General features: G+C 36.7%; 1 protein-coding gene across 2 annotated transcripts; it reads left to right on the top strand.

The window, feature by feature from the left end:
• Positions 1-366: 366 nt before the first annotated feature.
• LOC308661591 (glutaredoxin-like protein C5orf63 homolog) lies at positions 367-24,981 on the top strand. 2 transcript variants are annotated; one of them, XM_081316599.1, is made up of 5 exons: positions 367-478; positions 5,576-5,627; positions 12,078-12,195; positions 17,687-17,743; positions 23,762-24,981. In XM_081316599.1, the coding sequence occupies exons 3-5, from the start codon at positions 12,085-12,087 to the stop codon at positions 23,939-23,941; spliced, it is 348 nt and encodes a 115-aa protein (XP_081172725.1). In that variant the 5' UTR covers positions 367-478; positions 5,576-5,627; positions 12,078-12,084; the 3' UTR covers positions 23,942-24,981. The 2 variants fall into 2 exon arrangements, with proteins under 2 accessions (XP_081172725.1, XP_081172726.1); XM_081316600.1 differs by lacking the exon at positions 5,576-5,627 and having other exon boundaries at positions 417-478.
• Positions 24,982-26,488: the final 1,507 nt, after the last annotated feature.

Raw genomic sequence — 26,488 nt, 5'->3', positions numbered from 1 at the left:
CAGGATGTTGTACGCCAATCAACAATAAGGTCCCATAGTCCTGTGAAAAATATAATATAAACTCTTTTGGAGTCAAACCCATGCTTTCCATGCCATTGTCTTCTTTTGGAGATGTTTTGGAAAGTCAGCCCAGTATTACTTAAAGTGTTGGAAGTTGTTTTGAAGGAAGGCGTCTCATTAAAATGGACATAACAACACAATAGTCGCAACTGCAACCGCCATCACATCAGCGTCTTCGCGGGGCAAGTTTGCAACTGGAAGCAATAATTGTACAGGGACCTTTCAAAAAGCAACTTTAAATGACAGCCGGACAAAAATCCTCTAACGCTACAACTTCAGAGACGTACGTCCATCGAAGTAGAAAAGGGAAGAGAGTGACTCTACACTAATTTGTATCTCTATGTGGTTTTCAGGAAGTGGAACGAAGAGAGCAGCGATCGCTCGCTGCTTGGGACTGGGACGGATTCAGCTGTGCAAGGTTGGTCTTTTGAAAGGAAGGACTCGTTATTTTCTAATAATGCAGCTAACGCTGTTCAGACTACCACTGCTGGTTTCTCTTGTTTTAAACCAGAGTTTTTCAACCTAATCGACATTTAGATCGGTAACTTCAACACAGAATTCCCTAGCCAGCCGCATAATATGGCTTGCTATATTGCCTTTTTTTTGGCATAACGTGTCCATCTATTTATTTGTACCCCACCATTATTTTTTTTACAAATTAATAAAAACAATTCGGTCTCGATGCATACCATTGATAACCCAGGGTTAAAATTTGGATAACTGCTTAGAGAAGGCAGCGATACATACAACAAGAGTTGGTCTGCCAACTTTTCCAATTCTGTTCCTGTATCCTGATACAACAACCTGAGTATTGCATTTTCCAGTAGATTCTAGCCTGATCAAGAAAATGTACAGATCAGAAGAAGATCTATGACGGGAACTATTAAAACAATAAAATACTACTATTTATTTTTAAGTCATTATTCTGAGATGTGTTGCTTTTAAATTAATAAAACTGCAGTTGTGGGGAAAAACTTAAGATTTCCTTCTGATCTGTACATTTTCTTTGATTAGGCTAGTTTTTATTGGAAAGCAATGCTCAGTTCATGTTGGCTTAGGGTTCAAGAATAAAATGGAAAAGTTGGTAACACGGATATCTTAATATATGTCAATGTTTTTCTTAAGCAGTTTGAATAGTCTATTATCCACAGTCTAGAAACTACAGTCCAATGGTTTGGATACATAATAAACTATATTATAGCTTAAGTATAATGACCTTCTGGACAACAGAGTAAAGCTGAGGGGATGACTGGTTCTTATAGCATGTGGAACCACAAACAATTCAACTTCAACAACTTTTAATCTCTTTAAATTAGAACAATTCTTCCCATAGTTATGGCAATGAGTTACCAGGACCTGGTTACTTGAATTTAGAAATAAATCAGTAGCAGCAATAGATTTTTTTTCTCCATTTTCTAAAGAATAGAGGAAGTTGTGGTCCACTAGTTCGTCATAAATAAAATCCCCTTTCAGCACTGACAATGTAAATTTTTCATAACAAATGGAGCTGTGCACGCAAGTGGAGCTGTGTGCAAATACACAATCGCCCACCAGTCCTGCGGCGCGGTTCGGAATGGGCGTGGTCCAGTAGTGGGTCGTGGCCTCGGGATTGGGTACCCCTGTCCTAACCATTGATAGTAACACTACTGGAAGAGCCGTGGTGATGCGGTGGTTAGAATGCAGTATTGCAGGCTGACTCTTCTGATTGCCAGGAGTTTGATCGTAACCAGCTCAAGGTTGACTCAGCCTTCCATCCTTCCGAGGTCGGTAAACTGAGGACCCAGATTGTTGGGGGCAATATGCTAACTTGTAAACTGCTTAGCGAGTGCTGTAAAGCACTATGAAGCGGTATATAAGTCTAAGTGCTATTCCTATTGCTATTACAATAATACCAAATAAATCACTGTCTTTCAGAATCTGCTACCTGCGGCAGCTATTGTTTTCTATTTCACTTCTAAATTTTTTATTAAGTTTTATTATAACATAAAAATATAGAAAAACAAGGAAAAGGAAAAGAAAAGTACAAAGGCAGAAAAGCAGCTACCTTATTCTACTTCATAGTAGGACCAGCCTTGAACAGAAGCAATAATCAAGTTCTCAGTTCGGAAGTGTGGGGGATAAATTAAGAATTGTAGATTGGCCTGACTAAAGAACATTTGCCTTGCTTCCAAAGCAGATCTGGGAGTCACAACAAGCTGGGTTGATGATGAAATAAGAAAAATTGTAGCCAAGCTTAGGTATAATAGTCATGATTTATTAGACTGCATGGTCCTTCTTTCTATCCCTCATTAGCTCAGCCTTGCTGAGACATCTGAAATGGAAAACCATGGTTTAAATGCTGCTAACAGATTAAAATATAGTTTATAAGACCAGCTGCAACAAACATTTTTTTTGCATGGTAATATTAAGTTAGTGTACCTTTACATTCTCTTTCTCCAAAGATAAAATTGATTTTTAAATTTGGATGTGACCATATTTTAAATCCCAAGAAGTGGGCATGGGAGTATATGTGTGTCTATGTGTAGGGAAATTGATTAAAAAGGTCACATATCATAGCAAAATTCTGTTCAGATCTGCTAAAGGAAAGTAGAAGTAAATCTTTCCAAGAAGAGGAAGTTCTGAGCTGCAGACCTAGGACTGAATGGAATGATGAAAATAATTGTAGAGAAGCTTAAAAGAGTGTGCTTCTGATTTATTATTGAGGAAAAGAGGAGCTAGTATGTAAAATAGAGGATCTGTTTAATAGCTAATTCATTATATAATAATTTTGTGGTTAAATTCATGGAACATTTTAATTTTTATTCTTTAAATTATAGTAAAACGTGTATTATATCACTATTTTCTTGCTATGAAATATGAATGGATCAACTGATTCTTTTAATTGTTCCAATGAATAACTTTCTATTCTTTTTTAACATTTTATGTTTGATCATATTATATCTAACTAGAATGACCTTGAAATATCACATAGTAGAAATAAATATAATATGGTGTCTTTCATTAATGCTTCAAACTTTGCTGAGCCCCAAATTAATTCAGCCAAAATACTCTTTATCTATAAGAGTCTTAGTAATTTAGTATAAACTCTTGTCTTTTACTCAATCATTAGCAGGGCTTTTCCTGAAAAGGAGAATTTATATTTCCATAACACGTTCATCAATGTTAGGACATCTATAAAGTTAGGAAATAAAAAAAACTTGTTTCCATCTAGTGATCATCCATATTTTTACAGGCCAAATATAGCAATAATCAGTGTAATCTCCATCTCCCAAAAGTATTTTGTACAATGTGCAATAAATTGACGGCCATTATTCCTGATCAAATTATGTTTGCTTATAGCAGCATCTATGTGTGTTCTGTACCAGCCTGCTACCGGCCTTGCAGAAAGGCAACCCCTGTACAAACGGTAGAGACTGGAAAACAACTGAGGCTGGAAGGCGTCTGCCAAGTTTAATTCACAAGCAAAACAACAGAACAAGAAACAAAATACCAGAACTTTGATCCTCAAACGGAGCGGTTGCTTTCAGCAACCAGCCCTTCCCCAAACACTCCTTTTATTAGAGTTCAGGGCGTGGCCTCCCTGTGCCTCCTTCCGAGGAGTCCCACAGCCTTTCTCTGCTTGTTCCTGCTTGACTGCCTCCTGCGTCGGGCGTCCTTGAACAGGGCCAGCTGTGGGTCATCATCATCCGCACTGTCGGGCTCGCGCAGCTGAGAAGAGGGCCCTGGCTGGGGGCTCTGCGAAGCCTCCAAGCCATCATCAGCAAGTTCGTCTTCAACACCCTCCTCCTCCCCCTTGTCTGAGTCATCCGAGACATCCGAGCCGGCTGCCGGACCCACAGGCTGGCCCTGAATCACAACAATGTGTGCTCCATATTGATTTGGTATAGACAAGTGTATGACTTTTCTGGTATGTAATATGTGACTTGACATTTGTTGTATCATTCTCGGAAGAGAAATAGTAGTGGAAAGCAGGTTGCTGCTTCATTATCAGAGGTGGCAATAAATAGGATTTTAATTCTCATGTTTTAGATTGCAATTCTTCAGCGTATCAAAAAAGTATTACTTTAGTTATACTGTTTATGGACTTAATTCAGAGATAACACTAGACTAGGGATGAACAATTTATACTTACAACTAGTTGTTTAGTGACCATTTAAAGTTACAACAGACCCCCACCCACCCAACAGCTACTTATGTCTCTGTTCTGAAGTTACAATGTCTGCCCATCAAGCATGTGACTTACATTTTGAGTGCTCAGCAACTGCGCTGCATTTGTGGCTGTTTGCAATGCCCCATAGTCATGTGACTGCAATTTACAATGTTTTCCCCCCAAAACCAGCATTTACTTCACTTTCCGGGGGGGGGGGGAACAACCCATTATGAACAATGGGTTCATTTTATAACCACTGCAATAAAGGTCATAAAATTAGGTCCAGTCATGTGATGACTCGCTTTATGTCCATTATGACTTATAACCGTAATCGCCAGGCTCAGTTATGGTTATAAGTCAAGGATAGTCTGTATTTAAATGTTTTGGTTTCAGTTGTCTGTTCTGGTTTTAAACTATGTTTTAGCATTAATTGCACAAGTGCTGCTTGGACCAGTTGCACCCTGCTCCTTCCATCTACTTTCAGCATATCCTAGAACAGGGGTGTCAAACTCAATTTCATTGAGGGCCGCATCAGCATTGCGGTTGCCCTCAGGGGGCCGGGTGGGTATGGCCAGGGTGGGCATGGCTAGAGTGTGTATGGCCTACTGGATGGGCATGGCCAGCTCTACATCGTTCGCATCAAGGGTGCCTATGGGGGTCTGGGCAGGAGTGGGACAGATCTGAGGGTCTCTGGTGGAAGGAGGGTCTCTGGGCCAGGGCCAAGGCAGTGGGGGCCATTCCCTCACTGTTTCCAGGATGGCTTCGTGGGCCACATGAAACCACTTCGCGGGCCGAATCTGGCCCCGGGCCTTGTGTTTGACATGTCTGTCCTAGAAGAAGGGATTCTAAACATTCATTCTTATTTTAATTGATCATAGCTTGTCATTTCATCCTAGGAATCCTGCTGAAACCAGGGTCAGAACCATGATTATGTTTTGGTCTTGCAATAAGCCATTTAATGTTTTGAGGAAGCCTGCTCCTCCTCTGTACATTTTTCTTCAGTGGAGGTTGCTTTATATGATTCTGGAAATCAAAGACCCCACATCTTAAAATTGCCAAGTTTGAGAAACACTGCAAGACCACAATTTGATTCTAATATATATAAAACTAAGCACACACATGCTGAAAAACACATATTTTAAACTATATATAAGGCTGTTACTTTTGTGGAGTGATTACTGCTACTCTGTCGGCTTTAACGGTTATTCTTTTATTTTGTCTAATGTATATCCTTGGTAAAAAAAAAATCCATAGCCTTTAGTCCGCTTCGGTTCAAGCAACATCCTTCCCTTGTGCTTACGACATTATTGGTGTCCATTATATGTGAGATACAGTAGAATAATTCCTTTTTGTTTTTCTGCTTAGTTTCCTGATGTTACCTCAAAAATATGGAATTGACCATTTGAGAAAGAGTTGGGTAAGAAAGATATTGGTGACTTTAGTTGATGAAATCTCTTAAGTGAACTTGCGGTTATGATATCTGATAGCTTCTGTATGCTTCAACTGTTATTAATATGCATTGCAAATAGTTGGTCTACCAGTCATGTCTTTGGCTCTAGCTATGTACCATGGTAAAACAGACAAGATTTTATAAAAAAGGGGGAAAAATCCCCAATCCCAGGCATTGTAATTCATAAAGTATTGGTAAATATGCCACCCTTAAGCAGCTGGTAGGTCCTAGACACACCAGGCTTATATCAGAAGCTAAGTAAGGTCAGTCTACTGCAGGGTTACTGAGTAGAAAAAAAGTCAGGAAATGTCTTTGAAAAACAGTGTCAAATTGCATCTATTGTGCTGTCAAGAAAACAGCAGAGTTGCTGTCACCAAGATTCAAGCTTGAATTGAGGGCATCTTTATTTTTATCATTGGTGTTTGGAGCTGTAACAGCCATTAGTTTATAGGTCTGGAAATGCTTTTTTTAAAAAATTCTAATTAAAAATTGGCAACTGAAAATTAGACATATTTATCTCTTAATATTACAGACAATTAATTCATCTAAATTGTACTTGGCTGTTCTTATTTAATAATATAAAAGGGGATTTATTGCTTTGCTCTTCTTCCTGGAATATAGCACTGGCCAAGTTTTCCCCCCATTCTGAATTATGTTTGTATGATGAATGTTATGTTTGTTTTCCAAAATGATAAATGATAGAAAGATGCCAGCAACCCCTGCAGGTGTTGTTTTATGTTAATTGAGATTTATAACACACTTTATCCATATATATTCAGAATTAAAATTGAAAGTACCTTATATAACAAGGTTAAATGATACTCGAGCTAAATTAGTAAAATAATTCTTACTTGGTACTCTTAAGTATTAACAGTCTTTCTTCACAGTTGGTTTCTTTTGCAATTAATACACTGCAGGGTTTTTTATATATATCTCTGCATGTTTTTCTTAGAATTATATTACCTCTCCATGCTTAAATGGAACACAGTTATGTTTCCAGGATCCAGATAACAGACAGAAAATATCTTTCCCAACCTGGGAAACATCTCAATGTCTGGAATTTCAACTCCCAGAAATCTTACCCAGATTACATAATGGTGGAGGAATTCTGGGAATTGATGTCCAAACTGCTAGAGGGTGCCCAATTTATTCTAGGCTGTTGCAGTTGATCTCTCCCTTTAGATGAACAGTCAAAACTGGTTTATATTAGCTGCCATCAGTATTAAATATGAATTGAAAGGTAGCCTGTGAATCAATAAATACACCGATGGTAGTATAACCTCTGTTTCCCTGCCGCCACCCCCCTTTTCAACGAAATGATGAACTGTATGAAATTGCGGCAAATCTTAGAGCAGCTTGGATGGAAACAGTGCTGTTCATCACGGTTCATCACAGTTAAGTTGATGATAATTGTATCTAACATTTGTGTAAAACAGATCCTGAAAGGTGAGGATCATGTGATAAGAGGCAGTTCAAGGCTGAGTCAAACAATCTACATGAACAGCTATTGTTGCTTTTCATTTATAATTGTTTATAATACATAATTGTTCTGGTTTTGCTTTTAACATGCCAGCGCTTTTATAAAAGCTCTACTTGCATAGGAACTTATGACCTTCATTTTATTATGCTTTATTTGTCTATTTAAATGTTCCTGTATCCCCACTTATACCTTTTTTAGATTTCAGTGTGGTGCATAATAATAATAATAATAATAATAATAATAATAATAATAATAATAATAATAATAATAATAATAATAATAATAATAATAATAATAATAATAATAATGCCTATTGAAAGTGAATACTGAACAATGACTAAGATCCATAATAATAAACTTCCAATATATTCAACCTGCCCAGGTAAATAAAATTATTTTTGCCTGACTATGAAGTTTATATTACTACTCTCCCAAAGACATCTCTGAAGAAAGAATTCTAAGACTAAGATACTCTCAGTGGGAAAAAAAGTTTGTGTTTCCAAGTAGTACTCCTATCCGCCTTTGGTTACAAGCCAAATCCAAGGCAAAAATCCTTGATGGTGGCAAATGACTTCTTTGTTATTACTGTCTAGATTTTGCTGTGTTCTTCATTTTTTGTCCCTCCACTTTTGCCTTTTTTTCCTCTGTGTTTTCACTTTAATTTTTCTTCCTAAAAGTCTCTTTTTCTGCTTGTTTTATGGGCCCTTTTTTCAAACTCACCATATTCTTATAACCATTGCGTTTGATATGAATTTCTATATAGCTTGGTTGTCTATTGGGATTTTGGGGAACTGCCTAACATTGGGTTTTGTGCATCTAAGGCAACTGCCAAAGCATTAAAAGATTACGGAAGGAAGTGTGTAGTGGGGTACCCCAGGGCTCTGTTCTGGGCCCAGTGCTCTTCAACATCTTCATCAATGATTTGGATGAGGGGATAGATAGGGAACTCATCAGATTTGTAGATGACATCAAGCTGGCAGGAATAGGCAATACTCCAGAAGATAGGCTTAAGATACAGGAGGATCTGGACAGACTTGAACACTGGGCGCTATCTAACAAAATGAAATTCAATGGTGAAAAAAGTAAGGTTCTACATTTAGGCAGGAAAAATCAAATGCACAGGTATAGTATAGGTGGTACCTTGCTCAATAGTAGTAACTGTGAGAGGGATCTCGGAGTCCTAGTGAACAATCATTTCAATATGAGCCAGCAGTGTGCTGCAGCTGCCAAAAAAGCCAACACAGTGCTAGGCTGCATTAACAGAGGGATAGAATCAAGATCACGTGAAGTACTAATACCACTTTACAATGCCTTGGTAAGGCCACACCTATAATACTGCATCCAGTTTTGGTCACAACGATGTAAAAAAGATGTTGAGATTCTAGAAAGAGTACAGAGAAGAGCAACAAAGATGATTAGGGGACTGGAGGCTAAAACATATAGGGAATGGTTGCTGGAATTGGGTATGTGTAGTTTAACGAAGAGAAGGGTGAGGGGTGACATGATAGCAGTGTTCCAATATCTCAGGGGCTGCCACAAAGAAGAGGGAGTCAAGCTATTCTCCAAAGCACCTGAAAGCAGGACAAGAAGCAATGGAGGGAAACTAGTCAAGGAGAGAAGCAACCTAGAACTAAGGAGAAACTTCCTGAAAGTTAGAACAATTAACCAGTGGAACAACCTGCCTCCAGAAGTGGTGAATGCTCCAACACTGGAAGTTTTTAAGAAGAGACTGGACAGCCATTTGTGTGAAATGGTATAGGGTTTCCTGCCTGAGCAGGAGGTTGGACTAGATGACCTCCAAGGTCCCTTCCAAATAATAATAATAATAATAATAATTATTATTATTATTATTATTATTATTATTATTATTATTATTATTATTATTATTATTATTTTTATTTTTATTTTTATTTTTATTTTTATTATTATTTCAAGTTTAAAAAATGTCTCACTAAATGACAGATGGTTTACACATTTAGTCTACTAAGGCTATAAACAAGAATTATACTATAGTTTATTTTTTCCCCTTATAATGATGTCTCATTATAATTTTACTTCTATCCAACATCTTATATAAACTAAAATCAGTTAGTTCTTAATATTATTTTAGTAATGCCTTGTATCCAATCTATTTGAATTTCTTGAATATCACTTGCATTTGGCCTATCTCACCCTTGGGGACCAAATATTTCTTGAGAAATTTCTCTTCCAATAAAAGTGTCTTTTAAAAGTGTAGACTGTTCATATGTTTAGTTCATTGTTAAATGTGGCCAAATGTTTACTTTTTGTGCAATTAGAAAGATATCAAAGGGTTATAGAATAGCAACTGGGCCCAGAATATTGATCTTTGTACCTTAAGAATATTAATATAGAGGCTGATCAAGATATATTATGGGACCCCTGTAACTCTTGACTCCAAGTGTTGTTATGTGGTGGTAGTTACTATTAACGAACAGATATTACCTACTGATAAATTCTGATATTCTCGTCCATCTCAAGAAGGATTAATCTTTTTTACTTTTTCTTATTATGCAAATCCTCATTTTATGGTCACCTGAATGTATATGTAAATGTTATATAAAGAAATAGCATAAATCATTAGTCATGTCCACGTGACCTCTCAGTTAAAAACCCTTGAAAATGATGTGTGTGAGAAAGATATCACAATATATCATACCAGATAGAAGAGAAAGAGCAGTGAGTAATTGGACTATAATTTAACATGATCCACAGTTCTAATAATCTGTTCACCCATCCTATCCATTTCATTTGTGATGCCAGTGTCAATACAAACCAGAGCTGTAACTAGATTTATCCTTGTTACAGATTGTATTGCATGATGGTGATTATCAAAGGTAGACATAGGCTATAATCCATCATAGAATTAGACATGCTTTAAATGTGAGTTTCAAAATAAAAGGGAGGCTAGAAATCTCATTTGAAGTAAGAGTCTATGCCTACTAAAATGAATGGCTGCAAAAGGCTGCAATCTTAAATATATCTGTTAAGATTTATGCCCCAATAGACAAACTGTGACTTACATCCAAATAGAGAGGCATAAAATATATTGTTTCAAGATATTTATTTTAAATGTGGGAAGCAGCACGTAAACAAAGGAATAAATAAATTGTGCTGTGAGATTGAAATCTTACATACATTTCCTTAGAGGAAAGCCTTATTCATTGGAACTTATTTCAAGGCAGATATCTATGGAATTGCACTGCAAATGAATATACGGTAATTCTTTTGGACTATAATTACAATCTTTATAAAGTGCAGTTGCATGTTTGATCTCAGATACATAGTTTTCAAAAAAAGAAAAGAAGACATTTAAACAAGCCAATAAACATTTTCATATATTAAGTAACCATTGCTTCTTTACCTGCAATACGAGGGCAATTCGGAAATAAACCTCCATTTCATTATTAATGACAGACACTCGCAGATACAGAACTTTTATTTTACACAGTAAAAAACTACAACATTATATTACTTTTCAACATAATCGCCATTCAAATTGAGGCACTTGTCATAATGTCTTACAAGGTTTGAAATTCCTTAATAGTAGCTACCCGGCGCCAAATCTAGGCTATGGGGGTGATCAAAAAATCCCAACGGAACCGCTTTAAAAGTTCTTGGGCATGTCCAGAGGTGTGCGGGCGAGCATTATCGTGAACCAACACCACACCGGAAGTCAGCATGCCCCAACGCTTGTTATGGATGGCTCGCCTGAGTTTTCATAACGTTTCGCAGTAGACTTCTGAATTGATGGTCGAACCACGCTCCATGAACTTCAGTAGCCCAAGAACTTTTGAAGCAGTTCTGTTGGAATGTTTTTGATCACCACCCCCCATAGCCCAGCAACTACTACTACTAAGGAATTTCAAACCTTGTAAGACGTTATGAAAAGTGCGTCAATTTGAATGGCGACTATCTCTAAAAGTAATGTAATGTTGTACAGTATTCTAATGTGTATAATAAAAGTTCTGTATCTGCGAGTGTCTGTCATTGATATCCAAATGGAGGTTTATTTCCAAATTGCTCTCGTATTATCTACAAGCTTTTTAAGTAACACCACAGATTAATTTCATCTGGTCTTTCTTTCTTTCTTTCTTTCTTTCTTTCTTTCTTTCTTTCTTTCTTTCTTTCTTTCTTTCTTTCTTTCTTTCTTTCTTTCTTTCTTTCTTTCTTTCTTTGTGCCATATAGGTAGTCCTCAACATACAACAGTTCATTTAGTGACCATTCAAAGTTACAGCAGCACTGAAAAAAATGACTTATGACCTTTTTTCACACTTACGACTGTTGCAGCATCCCTATAGTCACATGATTCAAATTCAGACACTGGCAAATTCAGGGGGAAAGCCAGATTCACTTAACACCATGTTACTAACTTAACAACTGCAGTGATTCACTTAACAGCATGGTAAAATAGGGCAAAACCCACTGAACAAATATCTCACTTAGCAACAGAAATTTTGGGCTCAGTTGTGGTGGTAAGTCGAGACCTAGCTGTACCTGATTTGTATTTCAGTGAAATATAAAAGCAGCTGTCTACTAGAATCATTTCAAAGAACTATCAAAATTCTTTCGTTAAATTAAGAGAGGTTCAAGGTAGAGCACTTTGTATTCTGCTAATAAATTATTTTATTTTTGCGTGAAACAATGCAATATGTTTATTATCGCTGTGCTTTGTTAATGAAATTAAAAGAAGTTACAGCAAGAAAAATGTAATCTTAAATTTAAATTCTGCTTGTTCAATAATAAACATTCCGCCCCACAGAAGTGTGGTGAAAAGAGCATACATTTGCATTTTTATTTTACACAGTTGCTTGGGCATCACTCTTGCATGGAACTGTCTACTGATACATAAATTATGATTAATAATTAAAATGTACCATGTGTGCAATTTCAGAGGAATATTGTATTGTTTCAACAGGGCAAAGATGCTGTGGCTTCAGAGTTGGACCTTGCATCTCGCAAACTATTCAAAATCATTTCAAAGGATGTTGTGTGAAGCCAGTGTTAAACTACCAGTGTTGACGTTGTTCACCAAGGTAAATACTAGTTGACCAAGTAAACCAAATAGGATAGTCCCTAGCATGCTGACTAGGGAATTCTGGAAATTAAACTCCACATGTCTTAAGACGGCTAAAATTGAGCAACACTTCATAGAGAATCCTGCAACCACGTCTTGGAAGAATAAAAATAGGAAAATGTAGCTGTTTTCTGACAGTAGCAAGATGATTATGTGTAGAATGCTTTCAACAATACTAGGCCTGTATCAGAAGCAGGCAACCTGGGATTCCAAAAATGTTTTCCATCCTTACAGACGTGCCTAAGCTTGCAAAAGCTAATGGGAGCTGAGGTTGAGCAAAATAATGAAAAGGGTCCTCGTGTCCATTTCATGCCTATCTGGTCATATGAAATTGCTGTATATAACCCGTTATGCCAAACATTGTATAAAATTTTGATTAATTATAGTATTCCAAGATATCAAGAGTCTTATTCAATTACTACTCCATATTTCCAGTTTGACTAAGCCTGGATTCTTCAGTATAAGGCCATAGCTCTAGTACTGAGTTATGGTTCCCAAAGAAATGGCACTTGTGCTTCAGGTTGATTATTAGGGGATTCAATAACAGATTTACCCTTATATTTCTTGGTTTCTTTTTAAAAAAAATGGATTTATCCTCTCAGGAATTGGACCAGCCCAAGATAATTTACCATAAATAAATAAATTTATTTCTTCCTGATGCAAAGGATGTCATATTGTGTTTCCCTCTTTTACCTATAGAAGCCAAAGGAGTGATAGCTGAATGTAATATCAGCATTGTCCAAGAGATGCAATGGTTTACTATACCTGGCAGTTATAGGCTAGTTTATAAGATGTGGGACAGGTCTTGTGGACTACCAAGTATAAGTTCCAAGACCAGAGAATAGCTAGAAGCTCAGAAGGAACAGCTAATGATGTACCATTGTGGTCCTTCATCTATTCTCTCAGACAATTGCCTCATTTCTTAATGGTAACAGCTGGCCTCAGTAGCCAAATATACCCATATAATACTTAGTCAGGTTTGCATATGATTATGCACTAGGACTGTGATTTAGAGCATAGAGGGGTGCAAGTGTAGCAAAACCTTCCCTGCTTTCTCCCAATAGGCCAATACCTATTATGAATGATTTCTTGGACTTTCAGCATTGATTGATCATGCTGATGTGTTCATTTCATATCATGAATAAAATTCCAAGAGAACAGTGGGCAGACTATACTTCCTGTTGACTATGCTCCTCCTTTCTTGGAATTGGGATGATGCAAACTCTACAGTTCCTGCCCTTCAGCCACTGTGGTCTCTTGACCTTGGCAACCTCCCTCAAAATTTACTCGTAACTCATAGCTTGAGTTTGATTTGAAGGATTACTGACCTGGCATGTTCTCTTGTACCCATTTTTTTCTTCAGATCTGAACCATTTCAAGCTCTGATATCTATCTATCAATATCTATCTATCTATCTATCTATCTATCTATCTATCTATCTATCTATCTATCTATCTATCTATCTATCTAATATATATCTCTCTCTCACACTTTTTTCTGGTCAGACTGGTTTGATGCACCTTGGGTTTTTGAACTTGCTATACTGCAGTTCTATTATTATGATTTCTTTTGCCTTGCAGCTCCAACCTAGGAGCATTGAGCAGGGCTCAATGGCACAAGAGGACAGTGGTATCAAGATACTTAAAGTTGTATTAACCTCTAGGCCATCGGCTCTCCTCCCCTCTTTGTCAGCCAGACCAAGGGGATATAGGTGTAAGTTTAATACAGTAGGTTAATACAACTGCCTAGTATGCAGGCTGCCTAGGTTTGAATCCCACAAAGGGTATGCCTAGCTGATGACAGCAAAGAAGCTCGAAATAGCTATCCTAGTCTCCCATTTAACTTTGTCAGAAATTTGAATATAGATTATTGAAGCTAGTTGTATAGCTACAACAGAAGGCAGAAATATCTTACAGATATTTGCAGAGTATAGTCTCTAGTACCTAGCTAACTACATCCTACTGAGTAGAGCATCAAACAGCATGTGTTCTCTGTATGTTTGCCTGGGAAGAAAGGGAGAAGGAAGAAAGGCAAAGAAGGGCACAAAGTAAATCTTTTAAGTATCTTAATTTTAATTTAATTTAATTTAATAATATTTATATACCGCCCTTCTTGATACCACTGTTCTCTTGTGCCATTGGATTTATACTTCCCAAAGTGAAGAGTGCATTGATTGATTACTTAATGACCCTTGATAACCGAATTAATATCTCAGCTCAGTTCATTTGTGAGACAAATGTTTCTGTTCAGAAATAAACAATTTTTAAAAGGGAAGAAATACGGTAAGCAAAATGTAATTGAATTTCAGCCTGTTTTATTTAGCTGATCTTATTCAGGCAAGTTGAGCTAAATTTTTATTCTTACTTGTAATTTGAATATAACAAAGTTGTTTCAGTGCTAGTTATCTATGCAGCTTATACTCTAAATAGAAAAGAAATTATGAATAATGGTATGATGGGGGAAGGGAATTATTAACTATGGAAATAATGTTTTGCAAAGCCTTAACTATAGCACATGCCGAGTCTTAGCAGTATGAAATTCAGTCAGTACCAAAGCTTGCTTAGGTGATTCATTAGGCCAGTCACTCTTTCTCAGCTCAATCTACTTCACAGAATGGCTATTGTAAGAAAAAAATAGGATGAGGAAGCATTATCTAGTAGATGTATGATAGAGGAAGGAAGGAAGGAAGGAAGGAAGGAAGGAAGGATGGAAGGAAGGAAGGAAGGAAGGAAGGAAGGAAGGAAGGAAGGAAGGAAGGAAGGAAGGAAGGAAGGAGAAAAAAAAGAAAGAATAAATCACATTTTATGCAGGCTTGCTTTATTAAATAAACATTTCTTTACAGAATGTTCAAAAATGTCCAAATAGCAGAAAAGATTAGTTCCTTAGACAGACAAAAAACAGGCTCCTTTTATTAGCTTAATGTAATATTTTCATTTTGGATCCATTCTATCCAGTTCCAATTGTGTTTTTAAGTAAACAGAAAAATTATGCTACAAAGAATACACAGAAAGAATAATGGATGCCCAGAAGGTACGTTTGTTCTCTAGCAAAATTGCAGTGGGAGAGACAACTATTTTAGAGAAGAGAGAAGAGAGAATCTTAGAGAAGATTTTTCTGGGTATATCAGTGTTCCTGGAATGCATAATATTGAATTGATTTAGAATGGAAATAAGGAACCTGCCAAAATATCAGTCTAGATTCTTCTGAAACTTCTTGAAATTATACGTGGACCAATAATCTCACTTGAGAAAAGGCAATTTTTCTCTGTCCTGGACTGTGTAGTTCATGCTGACTTTGATGTACTGCAGGGACAGGGAAGGATCAGAGTAGGTTAAAATGATCCAAACACATGCAGCATTGAAAGTGCCTTGGAGAAATCTAAATGGCTTCCAGATGGTACTTGGGGAAGTGTCCCAACCATCTAAAGGATGGTTTTGCCAGGAGCCTAGTTGAATGTAGGGATAACAAAGCTCTTGATAGGATTGCTTCTAAAGATCCTCTCCCTGAATGCCAGTCTCAGAAGTCCCTTGATTCTCTGAAGGACACTTGAAAATAAAATGCTTGAAGAGATACTTAGAGTGATGCTGGTGCATGGCAAGGAGTAAATCTAACTGAACACAATATTGACTTCAGTTCATGGCTACATCTTTTGGCGAAGCAAAAATTTCTCCTCTGTCCTTTTTTACATATATATGTACAGGGCTATCCAAAGGCCCTTTTCAAAGTGACCCAGACTCCTTTAAGGAAGGATAGGTTAATTAATAGTCTTATTAATATTAACATAAATAGTCTCTTGTGAGTTCTTAGGAGAGTTATTTGCAGTTAAATTACTTGCATCAGCTCAAAGTTAGAATCCTACTGAATAGAATCCAAGAAGTGATAAGAGTAACATATAGTGATGTTACCTGGAAAGAGTTTGAACATGTTCACCTTGAAAAAAGTACACAAAAAACGTGGTGAGATGAGTTCTGTCATTTGTGGGCTTAATTCCTGCCCTGTCAGACTTATATTTGCTGCCAGAGAAAATAACCCAGGAAGCTGAATTTTAACCTCACTATGAGCTGAAATCATGTTCATGAAGGCTATATTTCTTCATCTTGGAGTTAACGTTGTCAAATACAATAGTGTTGGCTGTGGATGAGGCAAGGAAAAAAATTCTCTCCTTCCTTACCTGGTTCTCCAGAACTATCTTCTCCTGTTTTCTGAAAAAGCCTCAATGGATGGAAATCTAGGATTTTTAGAAGCTGTTAGCATCATCGTTAGCCATCCTGGTTGGAACTGCTGAAAGGTGAAGTTCAACAACACCTATAGAACTGCAGGTTCCCTGCCAGCATGCTAAAAGCAGATGTGGATTAAATATTTAGCATGCACTTTTTTCCACTATATATTATGTGAGGTAGGATCTGTCTTTAAAAAAAGTAAGAAGCTGTAGTTAAATACAGAGCCTGAATTCCATTTGTACACTTTATTGAGCTCAATGAAATGTGTTTGTGTGTACCTTCTGTGTTACAGGATGCTATAAATGAATTCATTTCATTTGTTCTTGCTGTAGAGAATGATGAATCTCATCCTGAGTTCTACCCACTGGTCTTTGAATTGGCAGAAAACTAGACAACATTATTCTGGCAACGTGTATTCTGCCACAGGCACAATGCTGGCAAATAATGTTTTTATTTACAAGCACTGTATTAAAACAATGAATTCCTCTTCTCTTAGCAATTGTGACCAGCCAGCTGATAACATTGGATAGTTAGGTTCATTTTGGACAGGGTTTTAACATTATTCTGAAATAACTAAAGTTGTGTTCCAAAGAAGCTTAGTACCACCCAAATCTGGGCTACCTTTGAATACACCTGCACAAACCACTTGTGCCAGAATGGATTATCAGGCTCATTTTGGATTTGGATTTATCACAATTCCAGAGAATCACTAAATCTGTATTGAAAAGAAGAGCTGAGAAGTATAGGAAAAGTTGTGCCCTGAACCAGCAAAAAAAAAAAAAACCTGGCTCTCTCTTTCCTCCTTCATTATGCAGTCCTTCATCTGCCATCACTGAGAGCTGCTGTTTAGACTATCCAGGTATCTGATCCAGGAATTAGTTCAGAGGCCTGGCAGGTATAGGGGAGAAGGCATTTTCAAAGAATCCAACTTTCCCATTGCTCAGAGCAGAATGACCTTGGAAGTCAGCATTACAAGGACATGACGGAATAAAGATTGGCAGGATATATGCCAGGGTTAGCTTATCTATCCTCTTTCAGGGTTGCCTTCTGAAGTAAGATAGATAATTCTGTCAATGCCACCTCTCTCATTCTTCCCCTTCAATCCAGGATACAGAATCCCGTGTCAACTTATGCCGAAAAATATTGTCAAAATGGTTTGAGAGCATGTGAACAAGCTTTATGTAGCCTGTGCTATTTTTCATTACTGCTTTTTTTTCTCCCCTCTTTAAGCATCCCTGTCCTTTATGTGAAGAAGCCAAAATGATGCTTGAGCCACATAAACACAAGGTAGGTTAATACAGTCCTTTGTTTGAGCAGAACACCGACACGCAACATTTGAAATGGGGAATCAGAACATTCCTGTTTGCAATTTCTCTTTCTTTTAGCATTTTTTAAAATTAGTTTTCACAATTGATTTTCATAAAGCCAGTTCTCAGAAAACACTTTTACTCTTTTTGTTGCAACTGAAAATTGTACTGCTCTATTACAAACTGGCATCAGAATTGGCTACAGAAATTAAATGCCTTGATTGGTCATATTAATTATCTTCAGTATCCAAAAGAGAAACCATGAGTCATCTAGGTTTATTTATTTATTTATTTATGCTTTTGGGTGGCTTGACCAAATTATATTTATTTTATTTTTTTTTTATTTTTAATTCCATTTATATCCCGCCCTTCTCCGAAGACTCAGGGCGGCTTACAAGCTTAGCAGTAGCCTTCATTCTATGTATATGCCTGCTTGTTAGGGCTTTCACACACCCCAAGCGGCATTATTACAAAGTCAGCTTATTGCCCCCAACAATCTGGGTCCTCATTTTACCTACCTGGGAAGGATGGAAGGCTGAGTCAACCTTGAGCCTGGTGGGACTCGAACCTGCACTAATGGCAGGCAGCTGGTGTTACTTAAGGAGGCATTAGCCCACTGCTCCACCAAGGCTCTGCATTGCCTAAAAAAAATCTAGGAAGAGTAGCCACTTTTTTGGAAATCATTCTTTTCCTTCAGCACAAGCACATTTAGATGCTCCTCTCTAGACAACTCTAGTGTTTTCAATATTTACATGGAACTATTGGAGGTAGTTGATCAGTAGATTTGAAACCAGGTATGATCTGTATGCTGATGATACCCATCTTCGGATAAGGATGGGGTTGCCTGAATGTATGCCGGCATTTGATAAAAAGTTGGGTGAGGAATTATCCTCAATGGAACCGCATCTACATGGAAGGAAGTGTGTAGTGGGGTGACCCAGGGCTCTGTTCTGGGCCCAGTGCTCTTCAACATCTTCATCAACGATTTGGATGAAGGGATAGATGGGGAACTCATCAAATTTGCAGATGACACCAAGCTGGCAGGAATAGCCAATACTCCAGAAGATAGGCTTAAGATACAGGAGGATCTGGACAGACTCGAACACTGGGCACTATCTAACAAAATGAAATTCAATTGTGAAAAAAGTAAGGTTCTGCATTTAGGCAGGAAAAATCAAATGCACAGGTATAGTATAGGTGGTAACTTGCTCGATAGTAGTAACTGTGAGAGGGATCTCGGAGTCCTAGTGGACAATCACTTAAATATGAGCCAGCAGTGTGCTGCAGCTGCCAAAAAAGCCAACACAGTGCTAGGCTGCATTAACAGAGGGATAGAATCAAGATCACGTGAAGTACTAATACCACTTTACAATGCCTTGGTAAGGCCACACCTGGAATACTGCATCCAGTTTTGGTCACCACGATGTAAAAAAGATGTCGAGACTCTAGAAAGAGTACAGAGAAGAGCAACAAAGATGATTGGGGGACTGGAGGCTAAAACATATAGGGAACGGTTGCTGGAATTGGGTCTGTGTAGTTTAATGAAGAGAAGGGTGAGGGGTGACATGATAGCAGTGTTCCAATATCTCAGGGGCTGCCCCAAAGAAGAGGAGCCAGGCTGTTCTCCAGAGCACTTGAGAGCAGGACAAGAAGCAATGGATGGAAACTAGTCAAGGAGAGAAGCAACCTAGAACTAAGGAGAAATTTCCTGACAGTTAGAACAATTAATCAGTGGAACAACCTGCCTCCAGAAGTGGTGAATGCTCCAACACTGGAAGTTTTTAAGAAGAGACTGGATAGTCTTTTGTCTGAAATGGTATAGGGTTTCCTGCCTTAGCAGGGGGTTGGACTAGATGACCTCCAAGGTCCCTTCCAACTACTACTACTTCTTCTTCTTCTTCTTCTTCTTCTTCTTCTTCTTATTATTATTATTATTATTATTATTATTATTATTATTATTATTATTATTACTGAAATTTAATAAGAGGGCATTTGCTCATTTATATTATTTTTACTACATTACATTAGTAATCAAAGTTATTAAAGAAGATAGTCTATAAACATGCAACAGCATTCACACTGTAATTTAACCTCAGAATTCGTAATCTTGATAATTATTAAAGGGGGTAAAATTTTGAAAAATTATATTGTAAAAGGCCATATTGCTTCTACCTGTCACTTCATTGCAAATAAAAGCCTAGTTCAATGTCCCTTTGGGAGAAGGGCGGTATAGAAATCTCAATAAATTAATTACTGACTGAAAAATTTACAATTTTTCTAGATTTGATATATTTCAAATACTAGAGATATAGTACAGAAGAACATGTGCAAGTGTTGAGTAAACAAGTAACAATTTCATCAACTTCCCATAACAAAAGAATTACTGGGAGCTGTGTTCAACCCATGTTAAACTTCTAACCCAGTGTTTAACTGGGAAGTTCTGGGAGCTGAAATCCGCACAACATAAAGATGCCAAGGTTGTGAAACTGCTCTTACCACTACTGTATGGAACATCAGAAGCAGTAATAGCATCTGGACAAAGTACAGTAAATTAGAAATGCTTGAATTAAATAAACTGCCAAGAAATAATCTGATGTAATTCATTTGTTTTTTTAATTCAGCAAACACTTTAAAATGGCTTTTTCAAAACTGCATTAATACAAAGTAATAATGTTATGAAAAGCTTAGTTGATTTTTTTTAATGGATTTCCCTACTATTCTATATGCTTCCATATGATTACCTATCATACTATTCCTTTTCAAGGTAAACAAAGTTATACAAAACACAGAAAAGGACGAAAAAAATACTAAGCCAAAGAAATTAAAAGCCCGAGATAAGGAAATGAAAAGGCAGCATAGCTAAAAATAACTTATGCCAGTACTATTCTGTATAATTTTTCATAACTTTCTGTCCCTGCAAATCATCCTTATTTCTGCCATACTGTATCTATGTGCCACTTCATATACTGCCTTTTGTTTTTTTCAATTTTCTTCCTGTTTTTGAGGATCTTGTTAACTTTCCTGCCTTTTCTCTGCCTCTTGATCCATTAATGGTATAGTCCTTAGTAGGCAATGCCACAGTAAGTCTGTTAATTTAGTCTATATCTTTGGTATAAGAATAAGAAAGTATTTTTCAACATGGATTATTCCATAATAAACTTTCTATGGGTAAATCAGTCAAAATAATCCAGTGTTGTAGGCACCAAAACAAAGTGGCATTAATTTTTAACCCACACAGAGATTCTGATACTTGTCATGGACTCAAATAGAGGCTTTCAAGTTTAGCCCCCCCCCAAAGAGGTTAAGTTCTGAAGTATTGAATAATCATTAATTGAAGGTAGGATAAATGTCCAGTGATGACCATGATAGTGGGAGAAGTCAAATCTTTCCCTATAGTTATAATTTGTGCAATAAAATTATCGTGGTCATAAGTCGAGGTTTATCTATACTCAAGTTGGTCTCCAAAAGTGCTCAAAGAGAATATGTTACTGCTGGACATTATACTTGTGTGCCAGCTGCCAATTTGCTTTAAGGCAGACATGTCAAACTCGCGACATCACGTGACATTGCGCAATGTATCGGGACGGTTTTGCCATTGCCGGCAATGGGGTGGGCGCAGCTTCTGCGTGACGCATCCGTCCTGCGGGATGGCAGTTTGACTCCCTTGCTTTAAGGCATTATTTCCCAGAACAGTCTATTCCAGTGAAATCATTTTTCTATTGCCACCTTCAAAAAATGTTAATACTTAGTATGAATGTATATAATCCAACACTTCTTATGGGTAAATCATTCTGTTTGAATTGTATAAATAAAATCCACCAGCGGACAAATAATGATGGATAAGTATGGTGTTATATAAATCTTTTCACCTGGTGGTTAACATATACATTTATTACAAGCACTCATTATTTTAATAGTATGTTACAAACTTCATGATTCCTGTGAAATGCATCATTTTTTATACATTCTGGTTTAAAAAATCAAGTTTATTCCTATTTATAATTGTAAAAAAAAAAGATTGGACACTCTGGGAGATAGAACTCATGTGAATTTTCCCCAAAACATTGTCTCTACTTTCCCTTAGATTTAACTGACCATTTTTAAAAATCCCTCTCTGAGTTGGGATGAGATGATGATGATCTTGGTTGGGAAACTGCATCAGAGTTTTAAAAGGTTTTTTTTTTGTAAGCTTCATATACCTTGATTTAGGATTCTTAGGAGAATCTAAATTTCTCTGTGATAACCATGAGCTGTTTTGGCTGTACCTCCATTAACCCTTCTCTGGAACTACCTTCCTACTTTTTTAAGCCCTTGCTAGCTTAAGAGATTTAGCTCCTTTGTTGGCTTTTAAAAAGGCCCTACTATATATCTTTTAAATAAACAATGCTTAATTGTTGATTTTGTTTGCTTCTAACTGTTCTTAGTACCTTTAATTGTGAAAGCGTGTTATAAATCACCAAGAGATCTTAATTATTATCAATGAAATAGTGTTTCATAAGTACTAAAATTGGAAATATTTCATGGTAAAATAATTCAGTGTTAAGTATTATAGTTCCTACCAAAATAATTGCCTCAAAATCTTCATGGCTTTGATTTTCTCCATTTAAATGCATAAGATAAAGCAAATATCCACATAAAGTGGTTACTGAAACAGAAGATGGGTGTGCTATTTTATGCAGCCTGGAAGTTATATTAATTGCTTTTCTAAAAATATAGTCAGAATTCCAATCAATGGGATTTCCTTTGTATTAAATACCTGATTGTTTCTTTTTCCAATTTAAAAATTTGCTAAAACTGTTTCTTTGTTAAGCAGGAATGAATTAGTGTAAAGATTTTCTGAAATTGGAATGACAGTGAAAGAGAAGAAATCTGACTGCACTGAAAATTTGGTCAACATGTAATTCAAGACAAATGCTTGCTTTCATTACTAGACTCAACTCATTTAATTTGCTTTATTCTTTGTTTATTCTGCTCCAAGGCCTCCAGGAAATAATACTTTTTATATATAATGGAACCTGAAGCTTATTGGACCAACTGCACAGGGCTGATTTGCACTAGAATAATATTGGGAGGTCAGGAAGCAAGAAAGCCCTAATCGGTGCAGTGCTCAAACATGGAGATGAGATCATTCTAGAAAGCAATCTGAAATCAGATCTAATTAGGGCATTTTAATCTCCACTGCCATTTTATATATCTTTTGTCTTCCCAAATGGAAGCAGTTGAAATCTCTCCAGCCTAGTAAGCATGTCTTCTATAAGTGACTCACAGTTACCACTTATAAAACCATTAGGAATACCTCACATGGAGGTAGCCAAAGGTTATCTAGGATGCTTGACAAAAAAGAACATACTTACTGAACCATAATTCGGGGAATTAACACAAACCTGAGTTCACATAGCAGACTCCAGCATAAACTAATCCTACGAGTTGGGTTCTTCCAACATGCTAGACTAAAATATGATTGACTGGATTGCAGTTCAACTTATTGGGCAAATGTAGCCTATTGGCAATCGTTCATCACACTGCTGGCAAATTTCAAAATCACTTGTTCATTTGTAATCTAAGTGTGGACAAATTGGGAAACTATTTCTCACAACTTTTTTATCTATAGCAATAGTCCTTATATGGGTCCTCTTATTCAGATCATTCAAAAATTCTTGCTGAAAAAAATAATAAACCTAATCAGTTTTTCCAATGGAAGTATTGCTTTACAACCTACATAGATTTGAATTTAATTTAATTGTTTTATTTGTTTTTAATTTTTTTGTATTCATGGTTTTAACTGCCCTGTAAACCGCCCTGAGTCCTACGGGAATAGGGCGGTATACAAATCCAATAAAATAAATAAATAAATAAATAAATAAATAAATAAATAAATAAATAAATAAATAGATTTGCTCTGAGATCAATTCTTTTAACATGATTTAGTACTATGCTTTTCTAATGTTTGGCTGCTAGTTATTTTATTGTCCATTTGTTTTTGTTTGTTTTTTTTTAGTTTATTTTGGAGGAAATAGATATAACTCTACCAAATCATTCAGTTTGGCTTGAAAAATACAAGTATGAAATACCTGTCTTTCATCTGAATGGGAAATTCTTAATGAAGCATCGGGTAAATATACAAAAACTAGAAAATCAACTCTTGAATTTGGAATTACAAGATGAAAGAAAAAAATGAAGAAAAAAATGAAGATATTTAACTGCAAACCATAAAGATTGCATTGATCATTATTGTATTGCCTTCTCTACAAATAAAACCCTACCCTGCAAATTTTATAATCAACTATCAGAGTTGTGTTTGATAACATGTTTATTTCATATTGACGATGTTCTTACTGACAGTAAACACAACACTCATTTTAGAGGTTTTTTCCCAGTTGTCATACATCACACATACACTTTAGACTTTATGCTAATACTAAACAATAGAATATAATTGTATTAATAAAATTGAAGCAGCATAAAGTTTGGTCCCAAAATAATTGAAACAATCTGAAACCAAGTAAGCTTATTGTCAATTTCACCTTCATTATTATATTTGTTCTTAAACATTTTATAACTTTCTTTGGGTATCAGTTTGCATAGGTAACAATAGATTTCATCTTAATGCTAAAGTTATATAGCAGCCTTTCCTTCTAAATATGTTGGACTTCAACTTCCATTATTCTGTTGGCTTGGAATTCAGTGCCTCTGGAAGGTTTCCAACTGAGAGAACTTGCCTATATAAGCACGGATAGTCCTCAATTTACAGCCATTTGTTTAGTGACTGTTTGAAGTTACAACAGCAGTGAAAAAACTGACTTGTGATTGTTTTTCACACAATCAAAATTCGGAAACTTGGCAACTGGTAGATATTTATAACAGTTGCAGTGTCTCAGAGGTCATGAGATCACCTTTGGCAACTTTCTGACAACGAACCTGGCTGCAGCCATTTTTGCTCATTCTAGTTTGCCACAAGAATGGGAGGGGTGTGGGGGGATTTCCACTAGTCTGTTTTACTGTCCCGTGGGAACCAAGGTCATTTTTGTCAATTATATGGGGGCGTGAGCATTTTGTCAGAAAACCTGCCAAATTCTTCTATTAGGGAATGTAGCTGATTACATCACATGGGGATGGGAAGTTTAAACTTTGTAATATTGTTTCTCTTTGAAAGGAACTTCAGACTTGGTTTCACTTTTGACCATGCCGATACTATGTAACCAATAAACATGTTGTTTGAGGAAATCTCAAGCCTCGGAGTTCTGATTTATTTGGTCTTGTCTGTCGGAACCTTGACACAAAGTCAATGGGGAATCCAGATTAATTTAACAACTGCATTACTGACTTAACAGCAGTGATTCACTTAACAATTGTGGCAAGGTCATAAAATGGGGCAAAGCTCACTTAACAAATGTGTCTCTTAGCAACAGAAATATTTGGCTCAATTGTGATCTTAAGTCCAGGACTACACGCACATACATGAAAACTGGTCACTCTTTGTGAAAATGCTTGAATTATTTCTGATTGCTCCTGGAAGCCAGTCGAAAACTTCAAATCCTGTACTAAGTAGTAACAGCATTCGGACCAAAGTCCTTTTGGCTATATTGGCAAAAAGACAAATAGGTGGATCGTTGAAATAGATTATCTTCAGAGTCTTTTCCAGTTCTGTGATCTGTTTCCTCATAATTGGTCTTTCATTAGAGGCTTATTAGTTAATGATGCCTCATTAAATATACATAAAAGTGGATCCAAAAGGTAAAGAGCCTGCAGCAGTGTGTGATAGCCTCTGATGTGATATGCTTTTACTCCCATGGAAATTTAATAGACACAACAAGCAAAGAGGTTATCTTAATTGGTATAAGTGCACTTTATATAAAGCCTTGATGGCTGTACACAGAGTATTCAAACTGAGTCTCTGGCTAGCTTAAACCAATTGAAGGTTTTTTCTAATTTGCGTTCCAAAGGAACTACTCAAAGAATCCTCGTTTTCCCAACAGGCTTGCATCTCTTTAAAAGGATAATTATTAACACTAAAAATTAAATATTTCATTAGGGAATTTAATTGTTGGCTTTTGGTAAAGATCTTTGCCAATGACAAAATGTTGGTAAATGGAGATTAATATAACCCTTTTGTACTTTCCCTTCTGTGCTCTTTAAATCTTTTTTTCTTCTTATTCATCCCAATTCTTTGAGGCTCCCAGTTCCTCTGATTATTATTTGTGTGTAAAAAAGATGTCGAGACTCTAGAAAGAGTACAGAGAAGAGCAACAAAGATGATTGGGGGACTGGAGGCTAAAACATATAGGGAACGGTTGCTGGAATTGGGTATGTGTAGTCTAATGAAGAGAAGGGTGAGGGGGTGACATGATAGCAGTGTTCCAATATCTCAGGGGCTGCCACAAAGAAGAGGGAGTCAAGCTATTCTTCAAAGCACCTGAAGGCAGGACAAGAAGCAACGGATGGAAACTAGTCAAGGAGAGAAACAACCTAGAACTAAGGAGAAACTTCCTGACAGAACAACTAACCAGTGGAACAACCTGCCTCCAGAAGTGGTGAATGCTCCAACACTGGAAGTTTTTAAGAAGAGTCTGGCCAGCCATTTGTCTGAAATGGTATAGGGTTTCCTGCCTGAGCAGGGGGTTGGACTAGATGACCTCCAAGGTCCCTTCCAACTTCTTCTTCTTCTTCTTCTTCTTCTTCTTCTTCTTCTTCTTCTTCTTCTTCTTCTTCTTCTTCTTCTTCTTCT

The sequence above is a fragment of the Vipera berus genome (genome assembly GCF_964194415.1).
Source record: "Vipera berus genome assembly, chromosome: 2".
Classification (NCBI taxonomy): Eukaryota; Metazoa; Chordata; class Lepidosauria; order Squamata; family Viperidae; genus Vipera; species Vipera berus.
Note: the sequence above shows the minus strand (reverse complement) of the source record. Positions and strands in the feature narration are given on the sequence as shown.

What these genes read in the sequence shown, in the direction of transcription:
- LOC308661591 (XM_081316599.1), top strand. Translation starts at nt 12,085, where the DNA reads ATGCTGTGGCTTCAGAGTTGGACCTTGCATCTCGCAAACTATTCAAAA. An exon ending in TGTTGACGTTGTTCACCAAG is followed by an intron (nt 12,196 to 17,686) that starts GTAAATACTAGT and finishes CCCCTCTTTAAG; the next exon opens with CATCCCTGTCCTTTATGTGA. An exon ending in TTGAGCCACATAAACACAAG is followed by an intron (nt 17,744 to 23,761) that starts GTAGGTTAATAC and finishes GTTTTTTTTTAG; the next exon opens with TTTATTTTGGAGGAAATAGA.